Source organism: Pseudorasbora parva, chromosome 20 (genome assembly GCF_024679245.1).
Source record: "Pseudorasbora parva isolate DD20220531a chromosome 20, ASM2467924v1, whole genome shotgun sequence".
NCBI lineage: Eukaryota > Metazoa > Chordata > Actinopteri > Cypriniformes > Gobionidae > Pseudorasbora > Pseudorasbora parva.
The window spans coordinates 32,508,985-32,532,336 of record NC_090191.1 but is presented as its reverse complement, the minus strand read 5'-3'; the positions used below and the strand labels follow the sequence as shown (position 1 = coordinate 32,532,336).

The window sequence follows — 23,352 nt, the reverse complement described above, 5'->3', positions numbered from 1 at the left end:
CATTACAAAAATCTACTCACCATCCAACTGCGTCTAATTGGGAGAGTTCTGCCACATGAAATCAAAAGTAACTTTTCTGAATATCCTATACAAACAAGTTTGTTTTAACCTACAAGACCTTCTTACTATTTATGCTGGCAAAACCATAAAATTGACAGAAAGACACTTTAAATCTCAAAGTCAACATGACACAAAGCACACAATGAGCTAATAATACAGTGAGGAAAATAAGTATATTTGAACACCCTGCTATTTTGCAAGTTCTCCCACTTGGAAATCATGGAGGTGTCTAAAATTGTCATCGTAGGCGCATGTCCACTGTGAGAGACATAATCAAAAAAAAAAAAAAAAATCAGAAATCACAATATATTATTTTTTAAATATTTATTTGTATGATACAGCTGCAAATAAGTATTTGAACACCTGTCTATCAGCTAGAATTCTGACCCTCAAAGACCTGTTAGTCTGCCTTTAAAATGTCCACCCCCACTCCATTTATTATCCTAAATTAGATGCACCTGTTTGAGGTTGTTAGCTGCATAAAGACACCTGTCCACCCCATACAATCAGTAAGAATCCAACTACTAACATGGTCAAGACCGAAGAGCTGTCCAAAGACACTAGAGACAAAATTGTACACCTCAAGGCTGGAAAGGGCTACAGGGAAATTGCCCAGCAGCTTGGTGAAAAAAGGACCACTGTTGGAGCAATCATTAGAAAATGGAAGAAGCTAAACATGACTGTCAATCTCCCTCGGACTGGGGCTCCATGCAAGATCTCACCCCGTGGGGTCTCAGTGATCCTAAGAAAGGTGAGAAATCAGCTCAGAACTACATGGGAGGAGCTGGTCAATGACCTGAAAAGAGCTGGGACCACCGTTTCCAAGGTTACTGTTGGTAATACAATAAGACGTCATGGTTTGAAATCATATATGGCACGGAAGGGTTTTTTTTTTTTCAGCACATGGGACAGGGTGACTGCACTGTATTAAGAAGAGGATGACCGGGCCATGTATTGCAAGATTTTGGCGAACAACTCCTTCCCTCAGTTAGAGCATTGAAGATGGGTCGAGGCTGGGTCTTCCATCATTACAATGACCCGAAGCACACAGCCAGGATAACCAGGGAGTGGCTCTGTAAGAAGCATATCAAGGTTCTGGCGTGATCTAGCCAGTCTCCAGACCTAAACCTAATAGAGAATCATTGGAGGGAGCTCAAACTCCGTGTTTCTCAGCGACAGGCCAGAAACCTGACTGATCTACAGAAGATCTGTGTGGAAGAGTGGGCCAAAATTCCTCTTGCAGTATGTGCAAACCTGGTGAAAAACTACAGGAAACGTTTGACCTCTGTAATTGCAAACAAAGGCTACTGTACCAGATATTAACATTGATTTTTCTCAGGTGTTCAAATACTTATTTGCAGCTGTATCATACAAATAAATAGTAAAAAAAAAAAAAAAAAAAAAAAAACATACATTGTTATTTCTGGATTTTTTAATTTAGATTATGACTCTCACAGTGGACATGCACCTACGATAACAATTTTAGACCCCTCCATTATTTCTAAGTGGGAGAACTTGCAAAATAGCAGGGTGTTCAAATAATTATTTTCTTCACTGTATATGAGGAAACTGGAATTGATTGGATCATGAATAGTAGGCATATAGAGTACGAAGTCAAAAATTTTTACCTTTTGGAGTACAAAAGCAGCAGTACCCTTAAATGGACCATTTTGTACCTTAATCTACCCATAAAAGGTGCACATCAGTACATTAGAGAGTATTAATATGTACCCTTAAGGCACTACAATGAAACCTTTAGGGGTAAATAAGGAACAAAGATGTCCCAGTTGCATTCCTAAAGGTACAAGTTTTACACAATTTCTTTCTAAGTGTAAAAATCCAGCCCACATTTATTTGATTGTTACTATCATAGCGATTATTGCATGGACTATCATTAACAATGACCCTATTATGACAGTAGCCTGAATCTGTCTAAATAGATATTTGGCCATTTCGCAACATGTTAAAATAACATAGTTTTTTTGTGTTTTTTATAATGTGCCTTAATGTCTCAAGTAATATGTATTAAGAAAGTAAATAGGGTCAGTTTTTATTTCATGTTGACATGGTAGCTCATGTAGACACCCATATGAAACAACATGGAGTTTCACAGTGGCGTTCTTCAAACATTTGGATTTGTTTACAAGTTTAAATAAAACTGACAGCATCTTACTATTTCAGTCCCATTTAGTGAGGAATAGGAATAAAAACAGGCCGAAAGACCAAGCCAAGCCACTGACTCAGAGCAGGACAGGACCTCAGCTGACAGCCGAGTTTCCTGCCTAGAAACGCCCAGGGAGGGGGGCAAGTTCAATATTTCGCCCGGGAGGCTCACGAAGGCTATAAAAAGGTTTTGATGTTTGACACCAAATTCCCATCACAATACCCTCCTCCCACCTCACACATGGACACATTAAAAAAGGGAAGAAGGGGGGGAAAAGAGAGAAAATATCTTTTCACACTTTGGCAGCGACTGAGGGTTTTCCGAGCCTCCCCACCAGATCAAGACTGTTGGATCCCTCCCAATCGCAGCCCTTGTTCCCCTCGAAACGCTGAGCGCCTCCCCTCATCCTTGCCAGACTCTCCCTCCCATTTCCCTCGGCTCTGATTCCACTCCTCACCACCTGACAACACTGTCTGTCCTTCAGCCAAAAGCAGCAGATCCTTGTGTGAGATGAGAGAGAACTTCCTCTGCACCGTCTCCTGTCCTCCGCTCATTTGTGCCTCTTCACTCATTCATTCACTCATTTCCTCATTTCTTCCTTGTCGAAAGTCCGTGCGTTAGGTTTGCGACATCCCAATTCCTTTTTTTCCTTCAAATTTGGCAGTAGCTACAGTCTGGAGAGCGACCTGCTCAGATGTTTGTGAGGCCAAGAAACATTGGTGGAAAGAACCACCTGGGAAGGGAAGAGCGAGTATGAATCAAGGCGCTGTCGTCAACCTCATATCAAAGGAATTCTTGGCGTAAGATGAGGTGGACATCATAGCGTCAACCTCTTGGCCAGATCTTTTGAATGCATGTGACATCCCTCACGGTTTGAAGACGCCATGGGAAGTAAATCTATTGTCTTTGCCGGCATTCCCACTTATTGCTGTGGTAACAAACAGGCAGGGCTGTTGGCTAAGCGAGAACTCACTTAGCGAGTTCTCACTTAGCGCAAGAAGAAGCACAAGAAGAGGCAAGAACTTCTCCCTTCTTTTATACAGTCTCGCTCGCAGAGCAACCAAACGAGTAAACACGCTGGACACCAGCCAGTTGGCAGTACGAAAGGGAGCTGCACAACTGAATAATGTTAGCTGTTTGAGGACAGAGATAGTCCGTTCCAACACGCCCCCACCTCCGCAACACAGTGCGGCTTGTCCGCTTGGCACAGCGGAGCCGGTCCATCTCCGCACCTGTGCAGGAGGAGCACCCGGAAAAGGAAGAGGGGGGCAATAAATCAGTCTTTTGGCTGCTGAAGCAAATCTAGCAGATAACATTACGCCTGGTGCAGGGGATCTGCAAAATGCTCCCTATAGCAGGACTTCCTGTTGGCCGGATTTATAAATAACAAAAGGACTAGAGCAGAAACGAGTAGTAAAAAGTTTTAAAGCAATTCTACAACGAGTGAACAGAATTATATATATATATATATATATATATATATATATATATATATATATATATATATATATACTGTATGTATGGATAATGCAAAAAAGTGTCTTCCCTCGTGATAAGAAGTTGCTCTAAAATAAATTGAATTACAATGAATCACAAATATCGATTTTATATCTATTTTTATTTTTTATATATAGATAGATGGATTGGGTAGATAGAAATACAGATAGGAAATTATACATAATCAATATTTCTTTTGTTCATTCGGTGAAAAACACACCAAATGTTTTACATTTTCTTGACATTTTGACTTTCTTTTAATTTGATTGAACTGATTTTCATCTCATTCAAACAAGGCTTTAATCTTTTATTTTAGAGCAAATATCATAAAATAAAAAAGCGGAAAAAGCAATAACGATATGATTTTTTAAGCTATACTGTACAGCCTTGACCATGACCTTATATACGTTTAAAAATTCTGATTACATTTATTTCAATTTTAATATTTCATGTGGGTGCAACTTAACAATTGACGAGCTGAACATGGCAGGCGGCTGAGAACATGAGTTAATTTTGTATAAATATTCTTATTATCAAGATAAACAACTCAAGGTCTAAAAACAATTTTTATTCTTATCATTCTGTGGGAGGACAGTTTTTTCCAGCGATTCCGTATCCTCACGTAGCAGCTGTGCCACCTGCGAAATGTTATTTTAAGAATCCCAACCCCTTCTCCATCCTGTGACTGCTGAATATCCTGTCTTATAGCATGATGCTCAATGCATCCATCTCAACAGGGGTCATTTTGAAGCTGACGAATGGCCTAGACGGATGAACCGCTCTCGTTTAGCTCTTGGTGAGTGCCTTAAATGTCTCCGGTGGAATGAACACGATTAAGCCATTTTTTTTCTCTTCTCATAGCCAGAGCCACCTTCCACTATTAACCATTTAGGGGGGTGGAGATACTTAGATGGGGGAGGGGGCCAAAGGAAAACATTCCAGCGGCCCCTTGTAGCCAAAAAGGATATGCTATAATTAGTTCCAGGAGGGCGAGCAGTAGCTGAATGAAGAAAACGGACTTGTTTATCTAGAAGAGGAATGGCAAAACTCTTGTCAAGTTCACCCTGTATATGTGGAGACCGCCGCGCAGACTCTCGGCCATGTTAGTTCATCTGTGACATGCTAAACAGATCATAACCCACACACAATGACCCATACAAGAGGACGGAGGGCTGCAGACACAAACGTTTCCCATTGCCCATTCATAAAAAAGGAGACAGGAAGACAACATTTTTTGGTTTTCTGCCTCAGACTGCATTGGCTGAACTCAATAAAGCCTTGGCACACATCAGGAGATGCAAGGCTCGTTCCTTTTTCTTTTTTTTCAGACACCCGAACGTTCCGATCGGAGCACTATCTTTCTTTCTGCTTTCCATCTCTGACTCATTATCATTCATACACTTGGCCGTAAGTTCATCTCGGACTCATTCACAGGATGTCATACCACTATGCCCACTCCACATTCAGGATGTTTGTAGAATGACTACAGCCTGATGAATATGCCTCCAGATTCACACCAGCTTGTAACACTCAAATCAACTGCAACATGTGTGTATGTGCAAAGGAAAAAGCTCTCAACCGTATAAAGTATGTTAAGTGCAGAAACTATGCTCATCTTCTGCAACACTTTAGTTTAAGGTCCAATTCTCACAATAGTTGCTTAGTATGCTTATTACTAGAATATTGGCTAATTATTAGTACTTATAAAACACATATTGATGCCTTATTCTGCAATGAACAATCATACCCAATACCTAAACTTAAAGGGGGGGTGAAATGCTGTTTCATGCATACTGATCTTTTTACACTGTTAAAGACTTGGAATCCCATACTAAACATAGACAAAGTTTCAAAAGTTAAGGTGGACGTTTGATGGGAGTATTTCTTTGTCAAAAATACTACTTCCGGTTAGTCATAAGTTTCGGCAAGTTTTTTGAGATCATGCGTCCCCTTTGACGTTAACGGGGGCGGAATTTCCTTGTATGGGCCTTACGGACAATTCTACCGGAAGCGCGTGAGAGAGAGCGAGGGAGAGAGCGAAAGCAACAGGCTACGCCCATCAAAGCGCTGGCTTGTAGGATGCTAAACAGGTGATATAACCAGTAGCTACTGACTTACCCACTGATAGGCCGGCGGTCGATCTGTATTAGCACTTTCCTCACGCGACGGGCGAATCACTTTCCTCACAGAGCGACTCACTTTCCTCACGCGGCAGGCGAATCACTTTCCTCACTGAGCGAATCACTTTCCTCACAGAGCGACTCACTTTCCTCACGCGGCGGGCGAATCACTTTCCTCACTGAGCGAATCACTTTCCTCACAGAGCGAATCACTTTCCTCACAGAGCGACTCACTTTCCTCACGCGGCGGGCGAATCACTTTCCTCACTGAGCGAATCACTTTCCTCACAGAGCGAATCACTTTCCTCACGCGGCGGGCGAATCACTTTCCTCACAGACCGAATCACTTTCCTCACAGAGCGACTCACTTTCCTCACTGCAGCGCGCTGCTGCACACGTCATTATTTAGCTCCGCTCACATGACACGCCCCCACCCGCTCGGCTTTTTTCGGAAAGACTCGGAACAGCGCATCTTTCTTATATAATTATAAAAAAAATAAAGACTTTTCGGAGATATGCAGGATGCAATGCTACTCTATAGGTACTCAAGATTGACATGACACTGACTGAAACTGAGTGTTTCACCCCCCCTTTAACTATCCTACTAACAATTAATAAGCAGTAATTAGGTGTTTATTGAGGCAAAAGTCGTAGTTAAGTTAGTTAGTAGTGAGAAGAGATTTTTTTTTCCTTTTTAAAATTGCATTAAAAAAAATTAAATAAAGAAATCTTAGCATTTAATGAAAAATATAATTTTAACTTGTAGCTTGTGTGTTTGTTTCTCCAGATGTAAAAATCTCTTAAATCTAGTTAAACTCTGACCCATATTAGTGTGTCCCATAATAGCTTCAATCAAGACAATTATTACTGATATGGCATCTTAAACGTCATATTGAAATGCACATTTTTGGTGGATAATTGATATCTGTCCTCTGCAACCAAGACAAACAGTCTCATTGTTTTAGAATGTTTATAATAAGGAAAAAAGGTCATCTTTTCTTTGCTATTCCTGTTGCTGTTTGAGAAAAAAAACATTTACAATGTCTACTTAGCATCTACAAAGTATATTACTCCATTATCTATTTGTTTAAGGCTAACTGACATCAATGTGTGGGAGGATCAAGAGCGTGTGTGTGCGTGGGAGTGTGTACCTGCACCACGCTGCCATCATGAAAGTGCAGCCGAATGCACCTTTGGGCATCGGTAATAAATGTAAACTTTATCAGTTCAGTCCAAAGAGTTCAGACTCTCAATCTCACAAACTCATTTAAACAGACACTTCTTTATCATGTTTTACCCTGGTAAAACGCCTCTTCAGGTTTGATGCAATCTACTGGTTTTGCAGCAATGCAATTAAAATAACACCAGTGCAATTAGGGAAACATTAGGGCTGTCCAAAACTTATTTTCAAAATGGGCTTTTTAGTTCTATAATTTTCTCTGATTGATATGCTGCATTAAAAACTTAAAAACAACAAAAAAAAGAACAAAATCTAGATCATCTTATTGGCCTATATTTCACTGTCCATATGTGAATAAAAGTGGAATAAAATTATTTTTAAAAAAGCATTCTAGAGATACTCCTTTAGGGCTGGCCTCATTCTCTGACCTATATAACCCTTTGTGTGTCTAATAAATTTTAAGTGTCTGTCCTAAAACAGTCCGATGTGGCGAGTAAAAGCTTCACTTTAGTGTGTTAGCTATAGGGGCTCAGCCGAGACCTGGAGGTAAAGGGTGTTTTGGAACAGCTCGGCTCACATGTGACTCAAATCGCATTCCTGGATGATAGAGTCAGATGGGGCATGTTTTCCTCCAATACAAATGTACTCATTTCTGTATTGAAACAAGCATTTCAGCCCGTCACTTTCCTAAAACCATGTAGAGAAATCAGATGAGACACACTTTTGAATGTGTGTCCAGGGGCCTCAGAATGCTTTGCTTTTCCTGTCTGCCTGAGAAAAGTCCATAAGGACACAGAGTCGGCATGCCACAAAGGGTTCATTCTCTCCATATCTCCCTGCAGTTATCCTGGTGGCACTTTTAACTGCCTGCGGCTTTGCTCCTCCGGCTATCAATCAAACGTGCCATTTGCAGGCTGATAAACACTGCAAAATTCAGGTTATCGGGGGAATTGTTGGATTTAAACTGAATTAAAACAATTGAATTAAACTTGCACAATCTCCACACTGTTGCACATTGGTGATCCGCTGAATACATGGGTTTAGTTAACATGTGCAAGACTGTATGTACTGATTTTTTTTTAATTATTCTGCCAATATATATATCACAATTTGACCCTTGTCAAACAAGGGTCAATATATATATATATATATATATATATATATATATATATATATATATATATATATATATATATATATATATATATATATATCTATATCTATATCTATATCTATATCTATATAGATATATATATATATATATATATATATATATATATATATATATATATATATATATATATAGTGTAATTCAAAAATACATGTTTTTTTGCTAAAATAATAAAGTTATAAATTTATATAATCATGCTTTTCTACAACAGTGTCAGTAAATGAAAATTATAACATGTTACATTTGTTAGTATGTATATAATTAATAAATCCAAGACTTCACATATATAAGCAACATGATTAAAACAACTTAAAAAGTGCTGCATAAATAATCATTTGTTCGATTATGTCAATTAAATTATTAAGTAAAATAATTCCTGAATTATGTATCATATAAAAGAGTCTTTGTAAAATACAATGGGGAAAAATAATACTAAAATGAAATAAAAGACATAAAAGAAAAATAAAAGAAAACATGATTCAACATGTGTTTTTACCAAAGTACTTGCATCATGCTTATACACTGCAAAGCAATGCAAATGAATTTGTATGGATAGGTTTGAAAGGTGTATGGGATCATGCTGGAATGGACATGTCCATTTATATACTAATGTAAACAAACTCACCCATTTCCTGGGTCTTCCTCTAGGTCTTTTCTCCCCTGTGGTCTCAGCTTTCTGCAAATGCCAACAACCATGAATTAGTGGCCGGTATTTCATCAAGTGCTTTAAACAAATTTTTCAGGCACACAATTTGTCACAAGCAGAGACATTTTCATATATGGCCACAAAAGGAGAAGGTGAAATGCAAGGGTTCCATTTCATCTAAAGCTTTTAATACATAAAGAGTTTGTAAGGTATATCCGGGCCTCCAACAATGAACTGTATCCATTGCCCAAGTTCCTGGTCTGTGCAGCGTAATATTTCACTTGAGGAATTTTATGCCATTCAAATGTAAATAAGAGCACCATTATCAGCAAAACCACCCAGATAAGGGCCATGAAAGACAGTTATGGGGTTTCAATCACAGCGGCTCCAACTTAATACAGGACTCCATTGAAGGACTCTGTAAAAACAAAACACCTTACAGGAAAATGACTTTAAAGGGATGGTTCTGTGGTGTTTTTCTAGGCTCTGTTGTGTTTATGGGGTGCAGTATAACATGTCTTAATACTTCTTTTTTTTTTTAAACGCCGTATTTTTCTTATATTTGACCTTTATTCCACACGGCTGTCTCCACTCTCCTTTGAGCGTCTCGTTTGCTTCCTGCTTCTATGAAGCCCATCCCTCCGAAACACGCAATAGTCTTAGATTGGTTAGATGACCAAATATAGTTTCATGTATTTTTATTGGCTGAAGTGCCAAGCACAGGTTGCCGGAAATGCCACGCCCCTTACCATTACGGGCAGAAGTCACATCTGGGACAGTGATTATTTTAATAGCAAGGGTTTATGATGTCACCAACCCAGGAAGAAGCTCGTTGTAGTCCAATCCGGCCATTTTTGTAGGCAATAAACTGCCATAACTTTAAAAGACAACATCTCAGTTTGCATTGAACTTTCAGCGTTGTAACTTTGCAGATACTGTTTATGTTCAAGCAGCAACTTTACCCACTAACTAAAGTTAAAAAAGTCAAATCGCATGTAACCGCCCCTTTAACATCAAAAAAGTCTGTTGCTAATGTTGTTCGACAGCAAATTCTTCCATTAATAACATTTGAGAGGCAAGTTTTCCGATCTTAAGAAGACCAGCATAGGATTTCCCACAGACATTTTGTGTTGATCTAGCAACAATCCCATCGTCCTCTGAAAATGTAAGTGAAATCATTTGACAGGTTGAAGCGGGAGAGTCTTACCACGGGGTTTGAATAGTGGTGCCTTCTCGCCATGGTCGAAGACAATTAACAAGACAAGACATGTCTTCATTATTTATAGGATATAAAGTTTTCTTCTGGCCATGGGCTTTTGTCATGCACAGCCCTGCGGGAAACCTTACTCAAATCATCAAACATCTATGAATTCTGCGAATGAACCAGGAAAGGTAGGTGTCAACGGTATCAGGTTTGTCAGCAGAGTACATCCAATCGAGTGAGATGCAAATCAATGCTGGTAGAGCATGCGTCTCTAACCTATTAACAACAGCACCATGCTTAAAGAGTTAGATCACCCAAAAATGAAATGTATGTCATTAATGACTCACCCTAATGTTGTTCCAGAAGACGATGCTGAATAAAGTCGTAGTTTTTGTTATTTTTGGACCAAAATGTATTTTCGATGCTTCAAGAGATTCTAATTAACACACTGATGTCACATATGGACTACTTTGATGATGTATTTATTACCTTTCTGGACATGGACAGTTGGATACGCTGTCGGACTAAATATAAAATATCTTAAACTGTGTTCTGAAGATGAACGGAGGTCTTACGGGTGTCGAACGACATTGGGGTGAGTCATTAATGACATACATTTCATTTTTAGGTGAACTAACCCTTTAAGAATGACACTAATCTAAAAGAGAGTTACCGAGGTAGTGTCCTGAATCCTGTTTTCTGAGTGTATATTTAATTGGTTTATGTCAAAAGTCAAGACACGTGAATCCATAAATGCACAACTGACATTAAAGGTCCCGTTCTTCGCGTGTTTTCGAAGCTTTGATTATGTTTACAGTGTGCAATATAACATGAGTTCATGTTTCGTGTGTAAAAAAACACAGTATTTTTCACACAGTTTACTTATCTGTACAGCGCTGTTTCCTCTGTCCTAAAAACGGCCTGATGATTTCCTTGTTCTATGAAGTCCCTCCTTCAGAAACACGTAACGAGTTCTGATTGGGCCAGCGCTTTCTGTGTTGTGATTGGACAGCAGCTTAGCGCATTTTGCCCGGAAAGGTCCCGCCTCTTACCATAACGGGGAGATGCAAGCGCTGAATGCGCGCTCTTCTCCACGTGGGAGAGCAACAAGACCACGCCCCCTATTTTGCGTGTTCTTGTGGGCGGAGGGTTAGTCAACAAACGGTTCTAGTGACGTCATTACATCCCTGCACTTCCTGCTGTAGTCCAAACCAGCCGTTCGCTGTAAGCTTTAAAAGGGAACTTCTGTTAAATAAAATATCTCGCTTGGCATTGAACTTTGAGCTTTATAATTTTACAGGTATTATTTATGCTCTAACAGCAACATTACACACTAACTAAAGTTTGAAAGATGGAATCGCGAAGAATGGGACCTTTAAATAAAATGTATTTAATAATTAAAGTTAGTTCACCCAAAAATGGTAATTCTGTCATTAATTACTCAATGTCATGTCGTTCCAAACCGTAAGACATTAGTTTATCTTCGGAACTCAAATTACAATATTTTTAATGAAACCCTTCTATAGACGGCAACAACATTGCAACGTTCAAGGCCAAGAAAAGTAGTAGAGGCATTGTTAAAATAGTCCATGTGACTAGTGACTACCATCAGAACGGCGGCTCATTATTGGTCAGCATCATGCGTCATGGTGCTCACGTGAACAGCGTCAGCCAATGGTGAGCCAGCGTTCTTGTGACATAGAACCTGGAAGCTCTGCACTGCGTTTACTATGTCAACAGTGTAGGAGACTGACATACGAGAAAAAAATGTTGAATATAATCATTATTTTTGTTTGTGTTTAAGCACAAAATGTATTCTCGAGGCTTCATAACATTAAGGTTGAAACACTGTTGTCACATGGACTATTTTAATGATGTCTTTACTACCTTTTTGGACCTTTAAAGTTGCAGTAACGTGGGGTCAGAGCTCTGATATTTCATCAAAAATATCTTAACTCGTGTTCTGAAGACAAACGAAAGTCTTACGGGTTTGGAACGACATGAGGGCGAGTACTTAATGGCAGAATTTAAATTTGGGGGTGAACTAACCCTTTAAAATAAAAGCTGATAATCAGTTTGTATCATAAAAGAGTCTTTAGTTTGCTGTGTTGTTATTGTTAACAAGGTATTAAAATTGTTTTCGGAAATTAAAATGGAGCTGAAAGCAAATATTAGAGGGAAAATTAAACTTAAAAAAATTAGAAAGGTCACCTTGCAACAATATCTGAAATAAGTGATTTTAATTTAAAGTAAAATTTAAAAATAAAACTGAAATAAATAATAATAAAAAAATATCTATATAGAAGTACTAAAAAAAAATACAAAATAAAAAAAACTTCACAAAAACCTAAACTAAATTGAAATAATGAAAATGTTAAAAATACAGGGTAATTCAAACTAATAATACATGCTATAAGAGTACATATCATTTGATCAATGATGAATTTGATCAGATTCAAGTGAATGAACACTACTCTCAAAAAAAAAATGTATTAAGCCAGGAAAGATATTCAGCTTTTCAGTAAATCACTTACATTTTGGTTTTCCTCACACAAAGCTACATGGTACATGGCTTCAGGAGACTTTAAATATCGCAGACGAATCATACAGGCTACTTTTGTGGAAATTCTGGACAAAAGATTTACAGAACCACTCTGCTTTCTTTCATTATATTCTTCAAAAATTCACCTTTTGTGTAAAAAAAAAGGTGCCTTTAATTGTTCTGTCACTTGGCCAGTAGCCTTAAAGGGACAACTATACACCTTTGCCCCTAAACATTCAGAGTAGGTGTACATATAACTACACTAAAGGCATTAATATGCCTCTTATAGGAGTAGAAAAGGTACAAAGTTATCCCTTTAAGGATACTGTATATGGGTTTGGAAAGACGTGAGGGTGAATAAACGATGGCAGAATTGTCTTTTTTGGGGGGAACTATTTAAACCTGCATTCTCATACATGGTTGGAATACTTCAGCAACGGCTTCTACAATGCATCCCTGTCTGTTGTGTTGTGTGTGTGATGTGTTCAGTCCTGTTTGGGTCAGTCTGTTTGCCCTGACTAAGTATGCAGGCATTGTCAAGGCTCTCATTACCACTTCTCCAACAAGCAGAGTATGTTTTGAATACCCCAAGGACACTTCAGCGTTCTGCAGTGGAATGATGGACTGGAGAAACTTAAACCTGAGAGTCGTAGTTCACGCCACAGCCAGTCTCAAAGAAAGGACACAGAGGCAGCCGCAGGTCGGTGGTTAGCCTGAGTCCGGCAACCAATTTTGTGACCGACACACTTCCACAGATGTTTGAAAAGGAGTAGATTATAATGAATTGCAAAGACTTGCGCATTCTCAAAGACACAAACCCTTTAGCCTCACCTCTCCTTGTCCGCGTCTTTCTCAGCGTCTCTGTCCAATCAGTGTCTCCCTACCGTCAGTCCTCTGTTGGGGATGCTGCATTTTTAATCAGGAGATTTAATGGTCTGCAAGTCGACACCCTGATCAATTAATCATGTCTGTGTTTGCATGTCTCGTCCAGCCATGTCTCGTGTCCACAGCAGACACGAGCCCGGGCGCTCACTGTCCTCTTCGACACCAGGACATCCTGGCATGCGTGTGAGGCCGGGGACAAGGCCATCTCTCATTAATGGAAAGGGAGGGGCAGACTCGCTTCTGCCAAACCCACTTTTGCGAATGGAGCGTTTAAAATTAGCCCCCCTGGTGCCCCATATCAAGTTCCAACAATGTCTGCTCAACGGAAAATATTCCGGCTAGTCATTAGGGCCAATGAATTGACCAGCATTATCGTAGCGGTCGGAAATGGACGGGTTATATGTCTTGACAGATAAAACCGTGCAGCATTGAGGTATATCGTGGCCTGTTCAGCTTGAAATGTTCATATGATACCAGTTCTGTGGGTTCTCGAGAGCAATTAAGAGCAATGTCAGATTGCAAATTGCATTATTTATCTGCTGCTAGATATCATGAACCTGGACGTTTTTATGTGTCGCTTTGTCTGTCCATCCATCCATCCATCCATCCATCCATCCATCCATCCATCCGAATTTCTTCTCCGCCATGTGATACTTACCATATAGTTTTCAGCCGCTATATCTACAGTCAGTCTGAGCCTTTAAGTCGAGGGTCGTGACAGTGGTGGGAGACACAGAAGATGACTGATTTTGGGTGGGAGAGCAAAGCTTTTGAGAAGTGTCTTTAGTGAGGCACCTTGCCGAAATTGGCTCCTTTCATCTTTGGTAGATTATTCCGTCCACTTTATATCATCACAAAGCTAAGTAAGATGAAACAGTATTACACTATCAGAAAATTGCTCAAGCTTTTCAAAGCAGGTCCGTGACTGTTTACAGTGGTACATTACTGCGAACAGAGAGTGGTCAGAGCTGTCACTGAGTTATTAACGCACACTAATTCCGCAAGCAGACATCTCAGCTCCCCTCGCCGGCTCGGAGACGAGAATAACATAGTAATGCTTTTAAAAAACCAAACGCACTGACAGTTGAGGGGACTTCCCACAAATATATGCCAGACTAGACCACACACACAAGTGAGGCTGAAATGTTAATGACTTCATTACAAAATGCTCGCCAGAACAATCTCTCTTTAAAGGCATTCCCAATGCATAAACAGAATTCAGCAATTACAAATGCTGACAGTCGCATTCGGCTAAAGCTGATGCGCACCAACTAAATCTTATGTGCTGTGATTTGCTTTTCTGTTTACATGGGCATTAGTAAGGAATGGGAACAGAGTTTGTTTGGCAATATGCAACAGTACATGCTCTATACTCCCTGTGCAGTGTATATGCTTCATGCACGCCTGTGTGTATGCCGCATGTTTGTGGTTCTCTCACGTATGCGTGGTCATTTGCCTAAGGTGAGACAAGAGAGTTTTTATATGTGTCGAATTCACTGCTACTTTTAGGTGTGTAGGTCAGCAGGATTCCCCCTGCCACATTACTGGAGCTCAGTGTTAACTGCTCTGCTGAAACATATAGGCAACACTAAGGCTTTATGATTGAGACATCAAGAAGGCAGCCCTCAACATTCACACATACCCCCGGATGTTGACACATTTCACATACTTCCAAATGCCTGATAAATGCTTGACACCTTCCTGATAAATGATTTGTAAAAATGGTAAGAGTCCATGTCCTCAGTTAATACTGCCAAGGTTAATAATCCAGATAGATTGATTAACGGATGGATGGATGGATGGATGGATGGATGGATGGATGGATGGATGGATGGATGGATGGATGGATGGATGGATGGATGGATGGATGGATGGATGGATGGATGGATGGATGGATGGATGGATGGATGGATGGATGGATGGGACAATCAAATGTTGGTTGGTTGGATGGATGGATGGATGCTACATAATGTGGCAAGTATATGTGCGAGTTAGTTTGTGACTGAGGTGTGCAGAAAGTTGCCTGGTTCTCACCTTCTGCGCTGCTTTGGAGGGGCCCTTGTTCTTGCTTCCTTTGGGGCGTCCCCTCGGTCGTTTGGGGACAGGCTCTCCTGTAGGTTCCTGAAGAGGAGAGGAGGTGAACTTAGGCCATGAGGACAGGAAACAAAGCCACGGGCTACTGCCGCTCCGCTTTCTATCAGCAAACCAAGTGCCATTTATTTGGAAGGAAGCACAAGCACACTATTCAAGCCAATTTGAAGGTTTCAATTGATAAAATCATTAATGTATTGCTCAAAATGACACCAAACGTATTTGGACACATTCTGGTTGTCACACGTTAGGTAATCACGTCCATAGTTAATGTGATAAAACTACACCTGTGGTTACTCTGCTGTGAGAACTGACTTCATACATCCAAATGCTTTAAAGTAACTGCAAAAATAGCTTAGCAAAGCGCAGGTGCCACAGAAATTCATTCATTTGAAATGTGGCTTGAGTGTCCAAATCCTTTTCGGAGACCACTGGATACCCTGCCCCCCCTCTCTCAAAGAAGACAGGCTTCCTTTCAAGCATACACACATTTACTGGTGGTCTCCCATTCACTTGGTGCTTTATGAGTCCAGACCAAACGGACAAAGTTTTGTGTGTCTATATGGAGGCACATAGGAAAAACAACTAAAGCTAACTTTAATCCTGCACAGACAACAAAACATATTAAACAGACATTTTTACAATACAACTTTTTAGCCCTGTAAATATTTGTGATAAGCAGACTTCTTTCAAATTGTTTTACTTAAATTTGCCTGCATATATCAACTATAAAGAGACTTTTTTCTTATACTGATTTAACAACAACAGCACGGTTACAATACACACACAAGTTTTTAGAATTACATTTTAATTCAAAATGTATTTATTTTTACACACATGCAACACAATTACATGCCAAAAAAATACAAAAAAAACTGTATATTTGGTGACTGATGGACTTTTTTTAACCCCATTTGCCAACTCATCCTGATGACTACTTGCAATTAAAGGTATTGCAGAGTCACTGTTGAATTACTTCAGATAGTGAATCACATCCTCTAACCACAAACACTCAAAAGAATTTAGAATGAAGTGGTCATGACTAAACAGTTAGATGTTCAGTGAGATTATATTTTAAATGCACGCTTGTTGTTATAGTAACCACTGCTTACATCAACAGGTATATTTAAAGCAGTCAATGTTAAGACACTGCACTTGGTAACATTTCTTATTAATATTTCCTATTATGATTATGTTATATGATTACATTTTTTGTGGAAATTGTGAGAATTTTCCAGAATTCTTTCAGCATTTGTTTAATAACTGTTTTAACGCATTTATTAAATATACATCTTTTGTAACATTATAAATGTTCTAACTGTCACTTTTGATAGCTTCAATGCATCCATGATGAATAAAACATACATTTCTCCCCCTTTTTAATCTTCCCACAAATGGTTCCACAAAATCTTTTAGCATTGATAATAAAAATAAATGTTTCTTGAGCAGCAACTCAGCATATCAAAATGATTTCTGAAGGATCATGTGACACTGAAGACTGGAGTAACGATGCAGAAAAATCAGATTTGCATCACAGGAATAAATTACATCTTTAAATGTATTAAAAAAAGAAAACAATAAATTTAAAATGTAATAATATTTCCCAATATTAATGTTTTTCTGATTAAATACATGCAGCTTTGGTGAGCATTAGAGATGTCTTTCAAAAACATTTGAACGTTTCCAAACTTTTGACAGGTTGAGCAAAAATGTACAAGGTCTTGGTCTAATGGTTTGCTGATAATTCAGAAGTAAAAAGCACATTTTTATTCAGACTGATGAAAGATTCCTAAAGCAAACTGGCTTTGAACTCATCACATCAACAGAGGACCCTGTAAGGCAGGCTATATATTTGCATTTAGAGCATAAAGCGTTTAACGTGACTTTAGCATCAGGTATGGGAGACCGTTGTGATCAGCAATCTGGAATGCTATCTGCACAAATCCAAACAAGTGCTATACACGTACAATAAACCAGCACACACACAAGCTATACATTCAGTGTGGAGGTATTCTTTACAAGAGAAATATAAACTTAAAATGCAATTCCAGCACTCAAACTTGACTTCCGTCTAAAAAGTGAGTAGTTGACATCATGTTTTAAGCAGTGACAGCTGTGTCCATTAAAAAAAGTTTTCATAGGATTTTTGCACTTTTCACATTTTCATTTTACATGCCCATTTAAAATCAAGTAGTGAATGTGAAAGTTTTGTTAACAGTAAAACATACATATATATATATATATATATATATATATATATATATATATATATATATATATATATGTTTTAAAGTGTATGGCCTTGTTCAATGTCAACTACCTAAACAAATAGAGACATACGAATGTGCTCAATGTATGCAAGTGTGCATTACTTTAAGCAACTATGTGCAGTACAGTACTGTACAGTACACTAGGTATAGTACATGAAGGAAATCTAATGTAAAAAAATAATAATAATATTAAGAACATGATACTGCTGAAAAAGAAAAACTAGGTCTTGTCAACCTGGCTAAGCTTAAAAAGTGTCCAAATTCACTTTAAAACCTGCAATCAGCCCTGTCTGGGAGACCAGCAAACTAGCGTAATCTCGTTTTAAAGCTGTTTTTGCAGCAGGGGTGCATGTAAATATGGGCCATAAAGTGCGCTCGAGGAGTAATATAGTTAGGCTACTCTGAGAGAGTTTATTGACCAGTCTAGCGAGGTTTCAACAAGCCCATTCCCAATATAGAATAGTAAATGCGTTAGTGGTGGAAGAGATCACACACTGACCTGTAGCGGCTTCCTGGGTCTACCCGGTCCCCTCTTCCTTGGCTCGGCCGGGGCGGGCTCGGGCTCGGGCTGCTCCTGCGATCCCGAAGCTTCGCCGGCAGCTTCTTCGCCGCGCGCGCTCATCGTGCGTGTGTGTGTGAGTTCCAAACAGTCTCGCGCACCTTCTGTTCCTGCAGCACGAGCTGTCCGCCAGTCAGTCAGTCAAGTCAAGTCAGTGTCTCGCGCTCAGCAGTGCGCGCTTATCAAAAACAATGCGTTTAAAACCGGTGCGCTCATGAAGGGTATGCAAAATGTAAATGAAAAGTGCGGTATTGTGAGAAGCACGTGCTGCCTCTCGGTTGAGAATTTGGCTCACACACACACGGGGGAAAAAAATCTCCTCTGTAGAATTAAGTGGGGGTGGCTTTAGTAATAAAATAAGCCCAGTGATCGATTGCTATTTGAGCGAGACATTCGCAGAGGTAAGTGTGACAGTGCACTGTCAAATCCACGCTACTGCGGATTCAAGAATTTGCGGGGAAAGACTTTCTACGCGGATTGGCTTGAATAAAAAAACGGGGGCATTTTAAATGCGTCCCTGCTGCCCACACGGAAATAAGTCCAGAGACTGTGGATGAGGATGAGGTATATACATTAAGAGAGAGAGAGAGAGAGAGAGAGAGAGAGAGAGAGAGAGAGAGAGAGAGAGAGAGAGAGAGAGAGAGAGAGAGAGAGAGGAAAATCACTTTTCCCCGTGGGTGGATAACACGAGGAGGGAGGGGGCACGAGAGAGAGAGAGAGAGAGAGAGAGAGAGAGAGAGAGAGAGAGAGAGAGAGAGAGAGAGAGAGAAGAATTGGACAACAGCCAGAGAAAACATGAGAAATACTAAGAGGAGAGACCACATTGAGACAAACTCACGTGTCCAGCACCATTCATGTTACTGGCTACACTCCAGAAAGTTTAAAGACACAGTACAGTTCATAGACTGTTTGTTTGTTTATTGATTTTAGAAAAAAATGTAATCAATAGGCCTACATAAACTTGGTTTGGGATGTGCTCCGATTCTCCTCTTAAATATCTGGTTTCTAAACTTGTAGTGTTTCTTTTAGGCTCTGTTTTTTCAGAAATAAATATTTTAGAGAAAAAGTTGAGTAGGCCTATTGAATGCCCTCAGCATTTTTAAATGCTTAGATTCAAATTTCAAATTCTTAGTTTTATAAGAACATATAGCCTATATATATACACTCTAAAAAATGCTGGGTTAAAAACAACCCAAGTTGGGTTGAAAATGCACCAACCCAACAATTGGGTTGTTTTAACCCAATGGTTGAGTTGTTTTAACCCAGTGGTTGGGTTAAATGTTGCTTACGACAACCCAATTGCTGGGTAAGAACAACTCAACCATTGGGTTAAAACAACCCAATTGTTGGGTTGGTGCATTTTCAACCCAACTTGGGTTGTTTTTAACCCAGCATTTTTTAGAGTGTATACACACACATATATACATATTTTATATATATGCACATGAAGGCTAATAAATATATAATTACAACAACAACAAAAATCTTTATCTCTACGTTCAAGGGAATCGTACGTACATATCAAATAGCATATAGCTCTTGATTTAGAGTCAGCCATGACAAAAATAACATGGCTTGCGGTTCAATAAGTGAGAATGATATAAACGGGGTCCCTGCTGGTTCAAAGCTGTTTGGATTCATTACAGAACGGCCACATAAGGAATCGGACAACACTTGTCAGTCGTGCTGTTCCTGTATGTTTTTGCTCATTACAAAAATAAAACAAAAACGTTCATATGGTGGCACTGTATGCTTTTGATTCACAAAAAAAAAAAAGAACCGCCTTGGAGCCATCGGAAGTCGGACACGACGCACTGTATAGTTTCGGCGTTTATTCAGTGATTTTTGTATATATATATATATATATATATATATATATATATATATATATATATATATATATATATATATATATATATTATTTTTTTTTTTTTTTAAATAAAAATAATAATAATTTGTTAATGGGCTATAATATAATTTGGCGTTCACATAAATGCACAGTTCACGTCACGCCTCACGTGCTTGGTAGGCCTACCTACTATTTAGGCTAGCTACTTTATGCAACTTTACACACTCATCAAAAGTGTGCGTTCTAAGAGAAAAGCAGTTGTTTTTTGTCCCTCAAGGCCGCGATCACAAGCAGATCGACCTCCAACAGCCGCGTGTCTTTGAAGTCTTCCGCCCATCGACGTGGAGTGAGATCAATTACACAAGAACAACAGTGACAAAGAATAAACTGCTTTACGTGGAGGGCCTTTCCCACGATCTGACCGAGTCTGCTCAACAAACAGGGGGGAATGGCAAAGTCCTCCCAACCCTCTCCAACTGAATACAATTGTGTCAGAGATGGGCTTTATAACCAAGAGCTGGAGGACCTTGAACTCCAAGAGCTGCTAAAAAAATATAACAAAGATGGGAGAAGGACAGAAAGAAAATTAAAAATTGCATCAACAAATATATCAGATGCATGTTTCAATGAAAATGTATTGTATATGAAAAAGAAAAAATATATATATTATTAAAAAAAAAAAATTATATATATATATATATATATATATATATATATATATATATATATATATATATATATATATATATGTTGGATTTACATGATTTAATTGTGTAAATTGGTCCCACATGAATCAATTAAGTTAAACTTACATATTTTTTTCATGTAACTTCAACATCATGGAATGAAGTCATTTTAAGTGACCGCTTTAAGTAGTCTGCTTTAAGTAATTTTATATAGCTCCCTGACATGATTCAGGCATTCAATTTCATATATTCATTTATCCACTTCAATTTCATATACTTTAATGTTACACAACTGAATTATAATACTGCACTACTTTTAGCTAGCAATAGCACATTAGCATTTTAAGCATTAAAAGTTCCTTCAGCAGAGCAAGTCTGCATCCAGCCTAAGCAAATGTTCCACTTTTCTCCATACTGTAATTTAAATTGTTCTAATAATTCCAACATAATTGAATATTAAACACTATTAAATACAATACAATACTCCCTTTTCTCAGCTTGCTCAAAAAATACATAAACTAACACTTTTACTCATAAAATAACATTTGCTCTCTCTCTTGATTATGCACCGCATGCTGGGATCTAACAAGCCCCGCCCATTTCGTTCAGTTAATGCAACACAAATCATTCATGTAATGTCAACACAAACGGATTAAGTATAACTTCAGTTTGACTTATATTTAAGTAGACGGAATGCAATCAAATTAAGTTAGGGCAAAATGTATGGCAATTTTGTTGCTTTAGCTTATTTTAACTAAGCAATTTGAACAAGCAGTAAGAAATGTCAGTGTACAATCAACTATTTAAGTCATTTCATTGAATTCAGTTGAATATAATCTAAAAAAAAAAGTTTTGCTGAGTTAAATCAATGTAAAAACGTGTTGTTGCGTGTATGATATTTTTTTAATTAAGGTTATTTTAGTATTTTAAAGGGTTTAAAGCTTAACTAATATTTAAGAACTGCAAATGGGGAAAAAAATAATTAAATGCCTGAAATGTATCTTAAAATTAGCAGTGCAGCCCTTTTGTTAAAATAAATATAAAAATATTAGATATACTAACCATTGTCTGCAAATTCAAAGTCGGCGTGGTAATCATTCATTTGGAGGTCGTTTGACAATAAAATAATAAAATAGAGAATGATATTGCATACCCTTATAGATCAATTATGACAGTATGCCAAGGTCATTGCTATTTAATTCAATTAATAATTAAAATTAATTAAATAAATAATATGTGTATTATTTAAAACACATTTTAAAAACCTGCTAAATATGATTTAATTAGATGTATCCTTTCATCATCCTTATTTGTCATCAAACTACTGAGTGTGCATATGTAATGTCTTGGTTTTGCATTAATGGACTTTGTTAATATCAGTTGATATATCATACTGATATAAAAATGACAAATTACATACAAAATTGTAACATTTTTGCAATACTTGTCACATGATTTTGTGTAATATGTTAACATCTGGGTGCTTATTTTTACACTCATGCACTTTTATATTATTCCTCACAGCATGCTGTTCGTCATTACACTGAAAACGAGCATGTTTGTAGAACTGGCTATACAGAAGGAGAGCTTTTCTTGTGAAAGAGACTGGTTAATTTGTAGTTGGTATTCAGTTCATTCATAAAAAACAGCTCTCAGACCCCCAAAGAAGGTGGAGAAGAGGAATTTCAGACCACTCCCCCGCAGACAGAGCGGCGTCAGGACCGCCAGCGAATGAAACGAATACGATCAATAGCCCCAGCCACAAATTACTGCCCAAAGTACTACCAAGATCGATTACGGCCAACTTGAAACTTTTGTCAGAACATGGAGACATATGACTTGTATGTATACATATTGTGCAAAATGCACTTCACTCTGTCCTTTGCAAGATTCAAATATGAGAAAAGGGTTGCCATTGCCAAAGCATTTATTATATTAAAAATTAGCAATGCATTTATGTTTTATTTGCATTAAAAATGTCTATTAATCAGTATAATGTCTAAGCTTGATCATTTATTTTGAAGATGCAATGTGCTTTCCATCATTAAAAGTAATGATTGTGGTAGTAAATCACAAGAATGCAGGCCAAATCTGTAGAAATGTTAAGGAAACAAAGTGCTCACAGGGTGTAAAAAAAGGAGCATGTGCATTTCAAAAGACATTCTTTGGGTTGGACACAGATTTCCTTTCTCTCTCTCTCTCTCTCTCTCTCTCTCTCTCTCTCTCTCTCTCTCTCTCTCGGACAGAGGAGGGGAGCGCTCTGGGCAAATTGTGGGAGAACTCGTCCACCGCGGCACACTAAAAAGATTTGAGACCAACCACAGCCCCTTTGCCACCCGATGTCAATTTTAACCATTTCATCCCCAGACAGCCTCAAAGCGGCCCCCACATATGCAATACATTTATGAAAGCCGGCTGCCAGGGGCCG

General features: G+C 38.5%; 1 protein-coding gene across 1 annotated transcript in view; it reads right to left on the bottom strand.

Annotated features, from left to right (window-relative positions):
* Window positions 1–18,897, bottom strand: part of hmga2 (high mobility group AT-hook 2) — a 40,106-nt gene extending 21,209 nt beyond the window's left edge. Inside the window, exons 1-3 of the mRNA XM_067427154.1 lie at window positions 18,330–18,897; window positions 15,504–15,590; window positions 8,818–8,868 (exon numbers count right to left, since the gene is read on the bottom strand). Of these exons, the coding sequence (XP_067283255.1) occupies window positions 8,818–8,868; window positions 15,504–15,590; window positions 18,330–18,452 (261 nt within the window). The 5' untranslated portion in view covers window positions 18,453–18,897. The remainder of the gene's footprint in view (window positions 1–8,817; window positions 8,869–15,503; window positions 15,591–18,329) is intronic.
* Window positions 18,898–23,352: the final 4,455 nt, after the last annotated feature.